The 17,015-nt window shown below is 45.9% G+C and overlaps 1 protein-coding gene across 1 annotated transcript in view; it reads right to left on the bottom strand.

The window, feature by feature from the left end:
* SLC44A4 (solute carrier family 44 member 4) overlaps positions 1-17,015 on the bottom strand; it is a 76,026-nt gene that overhangs the window by 9,636 nt on the left and 49,375 nt on the right. The window contains exons 8-14 of the mRNA XM_061619453.1: positions 15,465-15,570; positions 12,667-12,750; positions 10,842-10,954; positions 9,209-9,331; positions 8,378-8,477; positions 5,305-5,397; positions 3,787-3,889 (exon numbers count right to left, since the gene is read on the bottom strand). Of these exons, the coding sequence (XP_061475437.1) occupies positions 3,787-3,889; positions 5,305-5,397; positions 8,378-8,477; positions 9,209-9,331; positions 10,842-10,954; positions 12,667-12,750; positions 15,465-15,570 (722 nt within the window). The remainder of the gene's footprint in view (positions 1-3,786; positions 3,890-5,304; positions 5,398-8,377; positions 8,478-9,208; positions 9,332-10,841; positions 10,955-12,666; positions 12,751-15,464; positions 15,571-17,015) is intronic.

Raw genomic sequence — 17,015 nt, 5'->3', positions numbered from 1 at the left:
GGCCTTTCTTTACCCCCCAGCATATGCCGGGTAATCATTTTACCGGCCAAAGATGGATGGAAGGCTGAGTGGACCTCGACCCCTTTTACCAGAGATTCAACTTCCTCCTTCCGTTGGAATCGAACTCTGGCTGTCAGCAGAGCTTCGGCTGCGTTACCGCCGCTTACCACTCTGCGCCACGGAGGGCCATGGCTATGTATACACCTGGGAATCCTGGGAACTGTAGTTTACTCCTCACAGGACTACAATTCCCAGCATGCTTAACAAGCGTGTGTGTGTGCTTTGAATGTGCTTTAAAGGTATAAATGTGTATGCAAGCCTTGGACTAGGGAGACCTGGTTCAAATCCCTGCTCAGCCATGGAGTTTACTGGGAGATTTTCAGCCTGTCTCTCTCCCTCCCTGACTTACCTCTCCCTCTCTCTTTACTAACTTACCTCACACGCTTTCCCTTACCTGACCTCTTTCTCTCTCTCCACCTAACTTACTTCACTCTTATTCTTACCTCACAGGCCTGTTGGAAGAGTAAAATGAAAAACACACACTGACACAACCAGGGCCGGTGCCAGAGGACAGCCAGGTCGGGCTCTGGCTGAGGGCCCCTGAAGGGCCCCTCCTTAGGGTGGGAGGGTAGCACTCCTGTTCCAGGATCTGCGGCAGTGTCAACTCCTGGCCTTGCTGCAGATTGCAGAAGGGAGCTCCCAGGGCCCCCTCCATGCAGACCACGAGGGGCCGTGATGCCTGTCTGCATGCATTGCCATGAATGCTGTGCGCACTTGTGCATGCATACCTGATGGCAGTAGGGGCATCAGCCCCTTAGAGAAGCCCCCGCCTCATGTTGGTTGATGGCAGTCATTTGCGCACAGCACGCAGGGCATTCACATGAAGCAACAGGAGAGGTAGGTGGGGAGTGTGGGCCCAGTCATACCTGGTACAGGCCCTGGACACAACTAGGAGGAGGAGGAGGAGGAAGAGGAAGAGGGCTCTTGGTGCCACCCTAATGACAAAACTCCCTGGTGTTGAAGGTACAATCCCCCCTGTTGCACTGCAGCCAACTCAGAAGGGACAGGAAGGGGGGAGGCATGAGTTTCAGGCGCCTCCGCAGCCAGAAGAAGCAGAGTTGGGGATTGTTGTGTCTGAGCAGGATCGTGCAGGAGGGGGGCAGCCTGCTCTCCAGCCAGTTCCCACGAGTAACGCCCTTTCCGAGGAGGCGAGCGCGCCACCCCCAGTTGATGCAGAGGACTTGTGGGGGGAAGCTTCAGAGACAGTGCCAGCTCCTCCCTTGCCAAGCAGTTCCCAGGAGGATTCCAGTGTGGCACCGCCCCCTGACCTCAAGCCCGTTGCTCGGGAGCAGGTGTCTTCAGATGAGCAGTTGGATGCGTGTCCCCTGTCTCCTCGTTCCCATCGCCGCGAGAAACGGACAGGGCAAAGAGAGGAATTACGAAGGAGTCAGAGATTACGTTCGAAAACATTTCCTATATAAGCCTGCCGCTCCCAGTGGGGGGTCGTTGAGTCAACTTCCTTCACACGCTGCAGAGCATGTCTAGAGTATAGTTAGGGACTCTAGTGAGTTAGCGTAGGGTTTCCTATGAAGCGCAATGCCTTTGATGTATCCATTACTCTAATAAAACGAGGTTTACTTGCACACACACTCCAGCCTCATTCTTTCGGCTCTGGATGGGACACCCCCCAAAAGCACTGTCTTTAAATGTGCATTTATTTACATGGGCCTTTGAAGAAACTTGAGATCAGTGTGTATCTGTTTGAGTTTCTGAGATTGGTCACAGCTGTTTAGCTTAACTGAATTAAATAATAAATAATAATAAATTTTATTTATAAGTCGCCTATCTGGCCGAGTTAACGGCCACTCTAGGCGACATACAGTACACAGTAAAATACAATATCAAAATACCATAATAACAAATTAAGCTAAAAACCACCCGTCCAGTTAATAACAGCATAAAAGTTAGTCCACCCCAGAGATCCTATAGGCCTGCCTGAATAGCCAGGTCTTCAAGGCTTGACGGAACCCCATCAGGAAAGGGGCATGGCGAAGATCGGAAGGGAATTCCAGAGGGCAGGTGCCACAATCGAAAATGCCCTCTCTCTGGTCCGCACCAGTCTAGCAATTTTGACTGGTGGGACCGAGAGGAGGCCTTGTGTGGCTGATCTCGTCAGGTGGCACAGTTGATGATGCTGGAGGCGCTCCTTCAGATAAACTGGGCCGAAACCATGTAGGGCTTTAAAGGTCAACACCAACACCTTGAATTGGGCCCGGTAGGCAACTGGTAACCAGTGTAGATCTACTAACACCGGAGTGATATGATTACAGCGACGGCTGTTCTTAATCAAGCGTGCCGCCGCATTCTGTATCAGCTGCAATTTCCGGACCGTTTTCAAGGGTAACCCCACGTAGAGCGCATTGCAGTAGTCTAAGCGAGAGGAGACCAGGGCATGTATCACCCGTGGGAGTAGATGGATAGGAAGGTAGGGTCGCAGCCTCTGAATCAGATGTAATTGATACCAAGCTGCCCGGCTCACTGCCGAGATCTGAGCCTCCATGGACAGCTGGGAGTCCAGAATGACCCCAAGGCTGCGGACCTGTTCCTTCAGGGGTAATCTCACTCCATTGAGCACCAGGTCTATATCTCCCAACCTCCTCTTATCTCCCACGAGCAACACCTCGGTCTTATTGGGATTTAGCTTTAGCCTATTCTCCTTCATCCATCCACAATTAAAGACAATCATAATTTCATGATGCTTTTAAGATTTCTGGTCTTTCTACTGTATGTTGGTTATACTGTATGCCATCCTGTCATCTCCACTAATAATAATTAAAAATAAAATGAAGAACTAAAACCAATGGGAAAAGTGAAAGGAGCTAGCTGAGGCAAAGCCAGACCATTGGTCCAGCTCGCTCAGTGCTGTCAGCTCTAAATGGCAGCTGCTCTCCAGAGCCATAGGTCACATCCACATACCATATATTTAAAGCACACGGCTTCCTCCCCAAGAATCCTGGGAACTGTAGTATACCCCTCACAATTATCAGCACCCTTAACAAACTACAATTCCCTGGATTCTTTGGGGGAAGCTATGTGCTTTAAATGTATGGTATGGATGGATGTGTCCTCATGCAGGGGTGAGATAGCTCTGTGAGGGGGTCTCCTAACAACTCTCAGCAGTCTTAATAAACTACAGTTCCCAGGATTACTTGGGGTAAGCTGCGACTGTTAAAGTGGTAGAAGAGTGCTTTAAATGAAATCCACAAGCTCCACCATCTCAATTCCCTGCAATTTTGGTCAAATCGTGCCTCCCGTCGTCCTCCTATATTTTAAATTCTGGATTCCATTCTCCAAGGCTGCGTAAACACCACACACTTAACACATATTTAAAGCACATGATTCCCCCCAAAGAATTCTGGGAAATGTAGCTTACCCCTGACAGAACTACAGTTCCCAGCATCCTTAAGAAACTACAGTCCACAGGATTCTTTGAGGGAAATAGTGTGGTGTGGATGCAGCCCAAGTGCTGAAGCTTACGTAGCCATACGGCAACAACCATTCCCAAGAAGGAGCTATCAGCAGGCTTGGGATCCTATGGAGGGCACAGGAGACACCAAAGCAGTCCAAAAGCTGTTCAGAGGTAGAGATATGAAGGCCAGAGGGGAAAAAATGGGGGGAAATGGGTGGGAGGTAGGAAACATTTCCCCCTAAGTTTTTCCCCCTGATTTTTTCTCCTGGGCCTTCACATTTTTAATCAGAAGTGGATCTAGGAGTTTGGTCACTCACCAGTGGATTGCAGCTATCATTACCAGAGATTTCTACACAGGCAGGATCACTGTCATTTGTGGGTGTGACGCGATAAAGGGGCCCTCCAGAGGTGGCGAGATATCTACAGGTGGGGCATAGTCAAGGGAAGCACATTTTTTTAAAAAAGAGAAGAAGTAAGAATGGAGACGTCCCCACCCCAGATCTTCACTCTTTACCATCTTCAGTGTGGAAATGTTTTGGACGTCGTGGGACAAGACATAAAACCTTCCCCACTAGGAATAAAAGGCGAAAGATGTGAATAGACCAGATTAGAGCTGAACTGAATATATTCACAAACATTTGAAAATGTGCCAAAATGTCAAGCTTTTGCCACCCAGATTTTGCATGCAACTGACAATTCAAAGCTGGCATTTTTACCTGAAAAATTGGAGGGCTTTAGGATGAAGGCTTTTCTTGCCTGTCTCAATTTTACTAGGTGTCAAATATAAAATCTCATAAACCTGCCACTTGACAGAGACCAAACACTGCTGCACTTCCTCATTGCATGCTAGGCATCAAATGCCAAGTAGCATTAACCTCTGTGACCTGCCAAATACCAGCCAAATACTGAACTAAAATTAAGTATTGTTATATTCATTCTATTTCTAGCCTTCCTGACTCCTAATGATGGTGCAAACTTGGTGGTGCAATCCAACAGGGACCACAAGGTTAAAACAATTAAAAACTGTTATATACAAGTGGGATCTGCAACTAAATGTTGCAACACATTTCTATTTAGGATTCCAGCCTCCCCATTCAATCCCCATTCCATTTTGTGCTTTTTGCCCTGCTAATGAGCATACTCAGTCCTCATCGGGATGTTTTTAGGCTCTTTGCCCCCCGCTTTTATATATATATATATATATATATATATATAAAAGTACTTCTGCAAATCTGCTGATGCCTCTTTCTTGCGTGTGGGTGGTGCTCTTTTGGCTACATAATCAGCTGCATTCACAACCTGAACAGCAGATACAGATGGAATGATCATTGGATGTCAAATATAGAACTCAAATACTGAGTGACTATTAGGCAAACATTCCAATATTCAGAGAATATTTTTTAATGAACATTCAGCATCCACACTGGCAAAGGAGAATTCTGGGGAGCAAATTCATTTCAGAGCTACCCTAGATAAGTTAGGCCGTTCTCCTGTAGAATACAGTTAACCCTAGGCTGGGACTGTGTGAAGACTTGGCCCATCCAATCAGCAGGTGGGAATTTGCATTCCACTGGGGCTGAAAAAAAAGACAAGGAGAGGGCCATGGTTGGTCTGTAGGTCTTATATCAGCCTCCCGATTTGGCCAGGCCAGGGCAGGCCTACCTGTCATCATATGAATCTCGGCACAGGGCAGGTAAAGCTGTAGTAGTCTTATAACACTATAAAGCTTCAGTCCATCCACTTCCTCTCCTGTATGTATAGATTAAGGCCTACAGTGGCTCTCTTTGTAGGGAGGGTAGGATTCTGAAATAAAAAACGCCTCTTGTAAAGGATACAGAGCAGTCATGCCCCAGTAGGCCACACATATTACCAGCAAGACGAAGGTCACCAAGGGATAGATAAGAGAACTCATCATGTATCCAACGGCTCTGGAGAACGAAACAAATGCAACAAATGCGGGTGATGGGACCTTCTGCTTCAATCAAACTCTGCAGCAACAGTGCAATTCTCTAGAGACACCTTAGTCACATCCTTTTCTTCATCAGAAGCATTAATATAGCGTTTACACCTACTCTACTTGTGTATCTTTGGAATGTTTCCCTCTACTCAAACCCATCTTCTTTTTAGGAGCCCAAATAAGCATGGGCCTTCCTTTAACTACATCGTTGCTTACAATGAAATTTTGCTGTTATGTGCCTTCAAGTGAGTTATGAATCAGCGACCTTCAATAGCATCTGTTATAAACCACCCTGTTCAGATCTTGGAAGTTCAGGTCTGTGGCTTCCTTTATGGAATCAATCCATCTCCTGTTTGGCCTTCCTCTTTTTCTGCTCCCTTCTGTTTTTCCCAGCATTATTGTCTTTTCTAGTGAATCATGTCTTATGTGTCCAAAATATGACAACCTCAGTTTCATCATTTTAGCTTCTAGTGATAGTTCTGGTTTAATTTGTTCTAACACCCAATTATTTGTCTTCTTTGCAGTCCATGGTATGCACAAAGCTCTCCTTCAACACCATATTTCAAATTAGTTGATTTTTCTCTTATCTGCTTTTTTCACTGTCCAACTTTCACATCCATACATAGAGATCGGGAATCCCATGGTCTGAATGATCCTAACTTTGGTGTTCAGTGATACATCTTTGCATCTGAGGACCTTTTCTAGTTCTCTCATGGCTGTTCTCCCCAGTCCTAGCCTTCCTTTGATTTCTTGACTATTGTCCCCATTTTGGTTAATGACTGTGCAAAGGTATAGATAATCCTTGACAAGTTCAAAACCCCAGAGAGCTTGCCTGGTGAGGACGTTTTCATGAATGATGTACAAAGGGAAATCAAGGAAAGCTAACATAAGATTCAGTGTTTCATTGTCTTCCTGTATTGCGGGGTGCAGGAAGGAGCAGGGCAACAAGCTCCCCCCTAAAAAAACCAGCTCATTCTACAGTAGCCTTAATCCCCCTAGATCAAGTCTAAGGGGATCAGCATGACAGCCCTCATTTATTTTTCTGACACAGTTTCTGAAGATGTATGATGGGGCGCAGCTTGAAGAGACAAAACCTTGGCAAGTAGTTTGCTCTCCAAATGTGTTTGGACAACAGGTGGAGACAGCAAGACTGTTCTAGATGTCAACATGTTGAAATAAGGGTTGCCTTTTTGGGTGGCTTCTTGAAATAAGGTGAAAGGTGTTGGAAAGCATCGCACATTCCTTGTGCTGGGATAGGGATCTTTTTTCAGCTCGAAGCCCACATTCTCTCGTGGGCAAGCTCCTGGGAGCCAGAGGATGGAGGCAATAAGTGAGTGGAATAAAGGATGTCACTCATATACTTTTGTACAGGGGACGACATTCCAGCCACACAAAAGTCAAAACAGGAGGCGCCAAACTTTTAGTACAGTAGGGCCTCGCTTTACGGCGTTCCGCTGATGTGGCGGCTTTCGTTTTTAATTTAAAAGCTATTTTTTTATCTTTTGTGATGTTTTGCAATGTTTTCGCATCATTTTCACGTGACGCGGCCCATTAAAGTCAATGGGGTTCCGCTTTACGGCGTTTTCCGCTTTATGGCAGAGGTCCGGAACGGAACCCGCCGTACAAGCAGGGCCCTACTGTACTCTTGAATTTCACGAGAGAGCCAGTCACAACATGGCTGCCATAGGGGTGGGGAGATGTGGCATAACACAGAATGGCTGCTTCGCCCCTCTCCCCACCTCACGTTTACTATGGGAAGTCAGCCATGTCTTGCTGGTCCTGATTGTGGAGTAAATAAATGGACTGCCTTCAAGTCGATCCCGACTTATGGGTAACCCTGTGAATAGGGTTTTCATGGTAAGTGGTATTCAGAGGGGGTTTACCATTGCCTTCCTCTGAGGCTAAGAGGCAGTGACTGGCCCAAGGTCACCCAGTGAGCTTCATGGCTGTGTGGGGATTCGAACCCTGGTCTCCCAGGTTGTAGTCCAACACCTTAACCTCTACACCACACTGGCTCTCTGATTGCTGAGACACAGCTGCTAAAAGTGCAAGAACCCTGCTTTTCCCAATGCCAATCCTTAACCGAAGAAGGCCTTTGTAGGTGCCTTGGTACCCGTGGGCACCAGATTGGCGACCCCGAGCCAGAGGTTCCTACCCCCACCCCTATCCCTCTCCATCCAGACAGACAAGAGTCACAATCACACTTCAAGGGCACATTCCAGCCAGGCAAAAGCACATGGGGAAGGCACAGCGTGTGGGCTGGGGCGAAGCCTGAGGGCTAGATAGAGAAGCCTGGAGGGCCACATTTGGCCGCTAGGCCTGAGGTTTCTCACCCTTGCTTTATGCTGTTAGCCAGTATAGCGAGGAAAGACAAAAAGTTCCAGAAGTTAAAGGTTGTTCAGTGGAGGCAGCCAAGGGGAATAATAAAAAGATACCCACTTGGTGGTTGCAAGGAAATTAAGGGGTTGGGGGGGGGGGCTTGGGTGCGTTGTTTGCCTGTCTTCCTTCCTTCTCCCAGTGGGCTACATATTGTGCCATCACATCCAAATTAGAGTTCCAGCTTCCCCGGCATCCAAGTTTAAGAATCTTCCATATTATTTCCTTTACAGCAGGAGGAACCTTTTTCAGCCCAAGGGCTACAGTCCCTTCTAGGCAATCCACATTCCAGTAGTGGGCGGGGCTGGAGGCAAGAGTGGGTGGAGCAATGAATGCCTCTTCTACCTTTATACACAGCAGGCTAGTTTCTATCCATGCTCACACGCACCCCTCTCTTCATTCTTCATCCAGGCGAGAGAGAAGCATTATCCAAGTTCAAGGGCACAGTTTAAGCAGGCAAAGACACTCAAAGAGTGTGTGGCCTGAGGAGAGTTCCGACAGAGAGGTCGGGAGGGCTGCATTTGGCCCCCGGGGACCTGAGGTTCTTCACACCTGCTTTACAGAGACTCACTTACTTGCTGGCTTCCCGGATGAGTGCAATGGCGATTAAGATCTGGCTGCGGAGGAACAAGAGGGTGAGGAGCAAGATGACTTCCACCACACACAGGATTATCACTGGAAAGAGAGAGAAGGAGAAAAGGAGTCACCTGGGCCCATACCACAACCAAGCCAGGATGGAAGGAGATGTAACTTCTGGTTTAGATTGACTCCCCATTCCAGTCTAATATGAGCAATGGCAGTAACCCTTGGGTCAAGTTCTGGACACCGCACTTTAAGAAGGATGCAGACAAACTGGAACGGGTTCAGAGGAGGGCAACAAGGATGATCAGGGGACTGAAACAAAGCCCTATGAGGAGACTGAAAGAACTGGGCATGTTTAGCCCTGAGAGGAGAAGACTGAGGGGAGATATTATAGCCCAGTTCAAGTACTTGAAAGGTTGCCACACAGGGGAGGGCCAGGATCTGTTCTTGATCGTCTCAGAGTGCAGGACACAGAATAATGGGCTCAAGTTGCAGGAAGCCAGATTTCAACTGAACATCAGGAAAACCTAACTGTCAGAGCGGTACGACAATGGAACCAATAACCTAGAGAGGTAATGGGCTCTCCAACACTGGAGGGATCGAAGAGGCAGCTGGACAGCCACCTGTCAGATATACTTTTAGTTGGGATTCCTGCACTGAGCAGGAGGTTGGATTCAATGGCCTTACAGGCCCCTTCCAACTCTACTGTTCTGTGATTCCATGAATTCCTCGGGTCATTCCCACAGCACTGTACATGCCCCTGCCCATACATGCCAGCCTTCTTCTATCCACTTTTCTGCCTGCTCCCCTCCACCCAGACTTACAGGCTGCGAGCCACGTCTCCTTGACGCTACTGTAGACACTCAAGTTGGTGGTAAAACCAATGGACTGGATGGTGGCTCCCTTCTTGTCAAGGTCACGGTACTCCATATAGCAGTGGTAGATCCCTGAGAAACCAAAAGGCAGAAATAGATAGGACCCCACTACCACCAAAAAAACCCAAGAATAATTTTCAGATGAAGGGCTTGTAGGTCAGGGGAGGAGCATCTGTTTTGCATGCAGAAGGTCTCAGGTTGAATCCCCTTCCAAAGCGTTGAAGGAAGTATGCATGGGGAAGGGCCAAAGCTCAGTGGCATAGCATCTGCTTTGCATGCAAAAAAACCACCCCAGGTTCAATCCCCAGCATTTCCAGGTACGGTTGGGAAAGGTCCCCTGCCTGAAACCCTGGAGAGCCACTGCCTGTCAGTGTGTAGACAATACTGAGCGAGAGGGACCAATGGTCTGACTCAGTATAAGGCAGCTTCCTCTGTTCCTAGTCCTTTCATAGAGGGTCACACCTCACTGGCAAAGTATTTGCTTTGCACGGCAGAAGGTCCCAGGTTCAATCCTTGGCCTCAACATACAAGAAAAAATATATTTTATAAGAAAAAGGTTAAAATAAGGAGAATGGCTGCTGTTCTTGACTTGAATGTATGGAGCCATCCTGCTTGAGAGAGTGGCTTTAACAGGCCCCAGGAATTTGGAAGCGAATAGTACTGCTGACTTTTCAACTTCCAGGAAAAAGGTATCACTCAGGTAGGAGGTCTCAGCTTCTGACACTCCCCTACTCTCCACTCCCCTTATGTGGGTGCAAGGAGATCAGATTTAGACAAATTCATGGAGGATAAGTCTACCTGTGGCTACCAGTGCCAGATTGAGGAACAAGCCAAGTAAGCCATGGCTTAGAGCATCACATTATGAGGGGCCTCCAAGGATGTTGGGGATAACTTTTGTTATAACTGAAATCACTTTGGCTTAAATAGTCTTTCAAAGAAAACACACCTTCAAAATTCTGAACCCTGACCTCCGCGTCCCAATCCACACCCTATTCCATCAACTTCCCTTCCAGGGCTGCTGGACTACTCGCATCATCCACAGGTTAGCCAACCTCATCTCAGACCTCAAGAGCTAGCCTACCAACACGGTCTAAAGTCCCTGTTCCACACCAGGCAGCATTTCTGCTAATCCTCTCTTTGTTACTTTCCCACCACTTTTTTCCTCTTTATTTTTTATGGTATGGGGCCTCTGAATCTTGACTTGGTTTAGGGCCTGAGCATGTCTCAATCCAGCCCTGGGGCCCAGTTACTAACCCTAATTGGCATGTTTTACCTTCATGGTCAGAGGCAGTATGCTTCCAAATACCAGATGCCAGTAGCTGCAGGAGGGGAGAGTGCTGTTGTGATCAGGTCCTGTTTGTGGGCTCTCCAGAGACATCTGGTTGGTCATTGTATTAACAGAATGCTGGACTAGATGGGCCACTGGCCTGATCCAGTGGGGCTCCTCTTATGTTCTTAAGCTCTTGCATCCATTTTTAGACAAAGAGCAATCGCCCCCATTGTGTTTGAATTGGGGATATGTAGGCAACTGCAATCTAACTTTGGGTCCTCTGGACCAGTCCTTCGCCATCATGTTACTCACCGTATGCAATGACACCCAGCAGCCCCACGATGAGAATCCACACCAGAATCCCAGCAGTGAAGCGCAGCAGCAGGAGGAATATGAGGCTCAGCACCATGGCAATCAGCAGCCCTCTTGAGTGGGTAGAAAGAAGAGAGGAGGGGCGATTGAGAGTGCAAAGGTAGTCTCCTCCATGTCTATGCTCTACTGAAGAATACACACCCACCCAAACCCAAATCTAACCATGAACTCTCATCTTTTACCCCAAGCTGGGCAGTCAAGCTATGCCCTCCTCCACAACTCTCCATTCCACTCTCCCAACCAGTTTTCAGCATGCTGTGCCATTCCATTCTGTCAGCAATCTGTGGCCACACAGTCAATCCTCACTGGGTCTTTTAAGGGGAGGGGTTTCCCTAAAGATCTTTTGTATTCCTGCAAACCTTTGAGTTGTTTCCCCCAAGGTTGCTGAGACCTCCCCTCTTGTGCATTGGTGGCACTGTTTTGCCTACGTAAGCAACAGTGTGCAGAGCCTGAACATCAGAGACAGAGGGAACGAGCATTCTCAGATTGTATCAGGCACTTGCCATACCAGAGACAAGACCTTAACCTTCTTTTCTGCTTCTGGTGCAGCTAGATAGTAAATCAACACTAAGTACAAGATCCCCCCCAAAAAATTGTACTGGAAGTGCTAATGCTTTTTTAAAAAGATCTGCAGGCTTCACTCAAGAGATGTCACATCTGCACCATACATTTAAAGCACATTTAAAGTACAGGGCTTCCCTCAAAGAATCCTGGGGACTGTAGTTTACAAAGGGTAATGGGAGTTGTAGCTCTGTGAGAGGTAAACTACAGTTCCCAGCATTCTTTGGGGGAAGCCATGTGCTTTAAATGTATGGTGTGGATGTGGCCACTGACAGTATTTGCCAACTGCATTGTGTTTTATGTGTTTTGTTGTATTTTGTTTTAGCCTTGTACAACACTATGGTATTATTAAATGTTCAGCAGTCTATAAACATTTAAAATAAAGTGGTACCACTGGAAGAAATGCAGGACCAGAAGTAGTCCCTATGAAAAAAGTATGTGCACTGCACTCATGTTCCTCCCCCTTAACTACTAAAAAACCTACACTGTCTCAAGTGTTTCTGTGCATCTATAAGGACTAGAAACTTAATTGGTTTTTAAACTAAAGCTTAGAATACCAGAATGTTGGTTTCCAAGCCAAAAGCCACATTCTGTGCTGAACACAGTGAAGTCACATGCATATAGCACACACACAGCTCTGACTATAACCATACACCACTGTTCCTCAATGTTGAGTCCCCAGATATTGTTGGACTACAACACCCATAATCCCTGATCATTGGGCTAACATGGCTTCGGATGAAGGGGACTGTAGTCCAACAACATCCGGGGACCAGAGGAGGCTGGGCCACGAGGGCAAATGGGGCTCTGCCCCACCAATCTCAGCCTGCCCTAAGCCAGCCCTCACCTGCCTGCCTTTTTGCTTACAACCGGTCCAGGGGGTGTCATTGGCTTGAGGGTCCTCCTCTTTAGTCTCAGCTTTGCCTTTTTAGAATTCAGCAGGGAGGAGGATGGGGGACAAAACTAGAATTACGTGGCTCTGCCTACCATTGGCTCTGGCTCCACCTACTGTTGGGGCTCCCTGCCTTCTGCCCCACCTGTCCCAAGAGGCACCAGCCACCACAGATGGGGAGACCCAAGGCTGAAGAACACTATCATGCACTATTAGCCTCAAGTATTATCCCCATTCTATAGGTGATAACATAGAAAGCACGCTTGGTTCCTCATCTACAAGGCTAGTCTCTTAACCACTGAAACCACTCACATCAGGATCCAGTACCATGACCGTGTGAAATCTTCAAAGATCTTTAGTCCAATGTTCTTCGCATCGAGAGACTGTATAAGATCTCTGCAGAGACAAGGGACCAAAAAGATGGTCATTAGACTGGAAATCCATGAGGGACATTGCCAACACTGGAAGGGGAAAGCTGGCAAGCAATTGGAGAAGGTCAGTCTTGCCACTAAGGAGCACCAGGGGGCTGTCTAGGACAGACCCTTCAGTGCTGCACTAAATTTACCAAAGCCGGTGCTGCCTTGGGGCGTGTGAAGGCTGCCAATGTTTCATATTAAGAACAAAAGACTCCAAAATACAAAACAGATAAACCCTGAATGACAACCAAAGAACTGCAAATATCTCAATGGAAGAATACTGACGTCACTGATAAAACACAATGCTCTCTTTATACTTGACAGGATAAATACAGTTCTAGCAATCCAATAAGGAATGGAACCAATAAGGAATGCTTGAAGCAACCTTTTATTATTATTATTATTATTATTATTATTATTATTATTATTATTATTATTATTATTATTATTATTATTATCATCATTACCATTACCATTACCATTATCATTATCATTATCACCATCATCATTATTATTATTACCATTATCATTATCATTATTATTAATTGCATTTATATACCACCCCATAGCCGAAGCTCTCTGGGCAGTTTACAACAATTACAAACATTGAAAACAAATATATAAATTTAAAAAACACATTTTTAAAAAGCAATTTAAAAACACATGCTAAAATGCCTGGGAGAAGAGGCAAGTCTTGACCTGGCACCAAAAAGATAACAGTGTTGGCGCCAGGTGCACCAGAGTTATATCAGATTATGTGTCCATGTGACGGAGTGCTGTCAACTCTGACTGGCAGTGGCTCCCCTGGGTTTCAGGCACAGAACCTTCCCTTCACTGCATTACCTATTGTCGTTGTTGGTAGTGGTGGGTGGTTATTTCATTTTCTATAAATAAATTTTATTTAGAGTGCTTCGGCTATGGGGCGGTATACAAATGCAATAAAATAAATAAATATAACACAGGAACTACATAGAAAACTATAAAATGAAAGAGAACAAATCAAAATAAAGGATGACAAACTGAAAATGTCAGGTGACTGGGGGACTTTGAACATGCAACACATTTGCTCCACCACTGAGCTACAGTCCCGTCAAGATCACTGCACAGGACACTAAAACCTAATTTAACTGGGAATTAACTGAAGGAGTTCTTCGTTTTGCCCCCACTCACAAACTTTGATTTATTTATTTTTTGCTGTGATAATATTTGCTAAAGCCAACACATTTCTTTTATTGAACTGTCCATGACTGTCCATGGAAAGCTTCTAAAAGCATGATCAGAAGGAAACCCAAGGTTTTGTAGTCCATACTGACTCCCACCCAGCTGCAAGAGTTGATGGAAGAGCTCACAACCCTACCTTTGATGCTCCCCAGGAAGGAGATCCGAAAGGAAAAGGACAACTGGCCTGATGTCATATAAGGAAGAGCGAGAGCCATAGTTCAGTGGGAGAGCATCTACTTTTAATGCCAAAGGTCCCAGGTTCAATCCCCAATAGCATCTCCAAGTAGGGCTGGGAATGTCCCCTGCCTGTAACCCTGGACAGCCAACTGCCAGTCACTGCCAACAATATTGAGCTAAATGGACCAATGATCTGACTCTGTACAAGGCAACTGCCAATGTTCCTATAGAGACATTATACAACTTTAAAAAAAACATACAAAACACCTACATTCATTAGAACATGAATCCCAGGCATTTTAGCATGTGCTTTTAAAATTGTTTTTAATGTATTTTAAGATTGTGTTTTTAAATTGTTTTTGGTGTTTTAAAATTTGTATATTTGTTTTTATTGTTTTTATTTGCTGTAGATGCCCCAGAGAGCTTCGGCTATGGGGGCGGTATATAAATGTAATAAATAAATAAATAAAACATATAATATAATATACACACATGGCCCAGTTTTGTGGAATGCTCTTCCAATAGAGATTCAGCAGATGCTTTCTATTTTAACCTTTTAATGTCTGCTGAAAATTTTTCTATGCCGCAAAGCTTATGCAGGCAATTAAGAAAACATCTTTCTGTAGTGGTTAGTTGATGCCAGTTTCTTATTTTAAATGTCGGCATGGTTTTTTATTATATATGCTTTAGCGGCATGCCGATACAAACAACATCATCTTAGTCTATCAAAAGCGAGGACGGGAAGGTTAGTCTTTATCCCCCTCCCACCCTCCAGCTGCTATTTGCTACAATTTAAAGAGATGGGATATTTGATTAGAGATCTCCATCCTCTCATCTAGTTAGGTCCCAAAAACTAGACCAGTGGCCAGGGAGGAAGGTCCAAAATTATGGAGAAAGTGGACAGAGAAATGTTTTTCACCCTCTCTCATAACACTAGAACTTGAGAACATACAATAAAGCTGAACGTTGGAAGATTCAGGACAGAGAAGGAAGACCCTCTGCACACAACGCATAGTTAAACTATGGAATTCACTCCCACAAGGTGTGGCAAAAGCCATCTCTTTGGATGGCTTTAACAGCGGATTAGATACATTAAGGAATGATAATGCTGTCTGGGAATTGCAGGTGGGGAGAGTGCTGTAGCGCTCATGTCCTTCTTGTGAGCTTTCCATCAGTGTCTGGTTGGCCACTGGCCACTGGCCACTGGACTGGATGGGCCCTTGGCCTGATCCAGCAGGGCTCTTCTGATGTTCTTAAGATGGTGCCTAGAGAGTCCCAAATGATCAAAGGACTTACGCTGTACCATTCTTGATATACTCCAGGGTTTGATTTGAAGTCATTCCACCCACACTAAAGGCTTTTTCGTCAGAGATGTTAAAAGCAGGGAAGCAACGATTAACCACTGTATAAAGAAACAAATGCTGATTAGGATGCATTCTGAAGGGCAGAGGACATCAACAAGGCAGGTCTAGCACTGCTGTCCTCACATCTGCAAATCCCAGACCTCAGGGCCAATTACATTTCATATTAGAGGGTGGTGTTCATGATTTTCTGATGTGATGCCTAAAATTCTGAGCACTGAAGTCCTATTCCCCATTTAAGATTTCATCAGACACTGCCATCCCACCTGCACTAAATTCATGAGAGCCAGACACTTGGAAACTGAACTTTCCAGATAAAAATATCACCAGATTCTTTGCTTGCTATAAGTATTACTATTTATTCCATTTATATCCTAGCTTTCCACCAAGGCATTCAACAACATGGTGTGTGGGTGTTACGTGCCTTCAAGTTGATTATGACTTCTGGTGACCCTATGAATTGGTGACCTCCAATAGCATCTGTTGTACCCCCACTCAATTATTTTTAATCCTCATAACAGCCCTATGAGGAAGGCACGTTAGCCTGAGAAGTAGTGATTGGTCCAAGGTCACTTAGTAAGCCTGAATCTGAGTCACTCCTAACCAATACACCACACTGTCTCTCTGGTATGAATTCTTGACTGAATAAATATTCAAGTCACAGTAGCAAATACAAATGCACATCTAATTCATGCACACAACCTGCGCATACATACAGCAAACATTCCTCACAATATTTCCATTGAACCCAGAAGTCTCCACTCACGAACTCCTCCTAGGAACATAGGAAGCTGCCTTATGTCGATTCACACCATTGGTCTATCTGGCCCAGTGGCATCCACGCCACTGGACTTCAGCTGGTGGGACAGGGACTCACTACTGGGTCGCGGCCTGATCTACAGTGGGTTGCAACAGCAGTGCTATCACCATACAAATACATGACAACAAAATTAAGAAATGGGTCCCCAAATGTATGTTTGGGTTAAAAGAGGGTCCTGAGCCTGAAAAAGTTGAAGGCTACTCGTCTACTACACTGACTATAAGGACATAAGAAGAGCCCTGCTGGATCAGACCAATGGCCCATCTAATCCAATATCCTGTTCTCACCAGTTGCCCATGGAAAGCCCAAAAGCAGGACCTGAGTGCAAAGACACTCTCCTTTCCTGCAGTTTCCAGCAACTGGTATTTGGAAGCATACTGCCTCCGTCTGTGGAGGCAGGGCAGAGCCACCAGCAGCTCTCCAAGGTTTCAGACAGGAGATCCTTCCTAGCCCTACCTGGAGATGCTGGGGGTTGCATCTGGGACCTTCTGCATGCAAAGCAGATTCTTCACCACTGAGCTATAGCCCTCCCCTGTACCTGCCCTAACCTATGTAATCCTAAGAGTTGGAAAAACCTTTGTATCCTCTTGCCCTGTCCTACGTAAATCCCAACGTATTTCCCTGAGATTCCAGTCAGCCAGGTACTATAAGACATCTTATCTCTCT

The sequence above is a fragment of the Rhineura floridana genome, chromosome 3 (assembly GCF_030035675.1).
Source record: "Rhineura floridana isolate rRhiFlo1 chromosome 3, rRhiFlo1.hap2, whole genome shotgun sequence".
Lineage (NCBI taxonomy): Eukaryota > Metazoa > Chordata > Lepidosauria > Squamata > Rhineuridae > Rhineura > Rhineura floridana.
The sequence above is the reverse complement of the archived record's forward strand: the minus strand, read 5'-3'. Positions and strand labels throughout refer to the sequence as shown.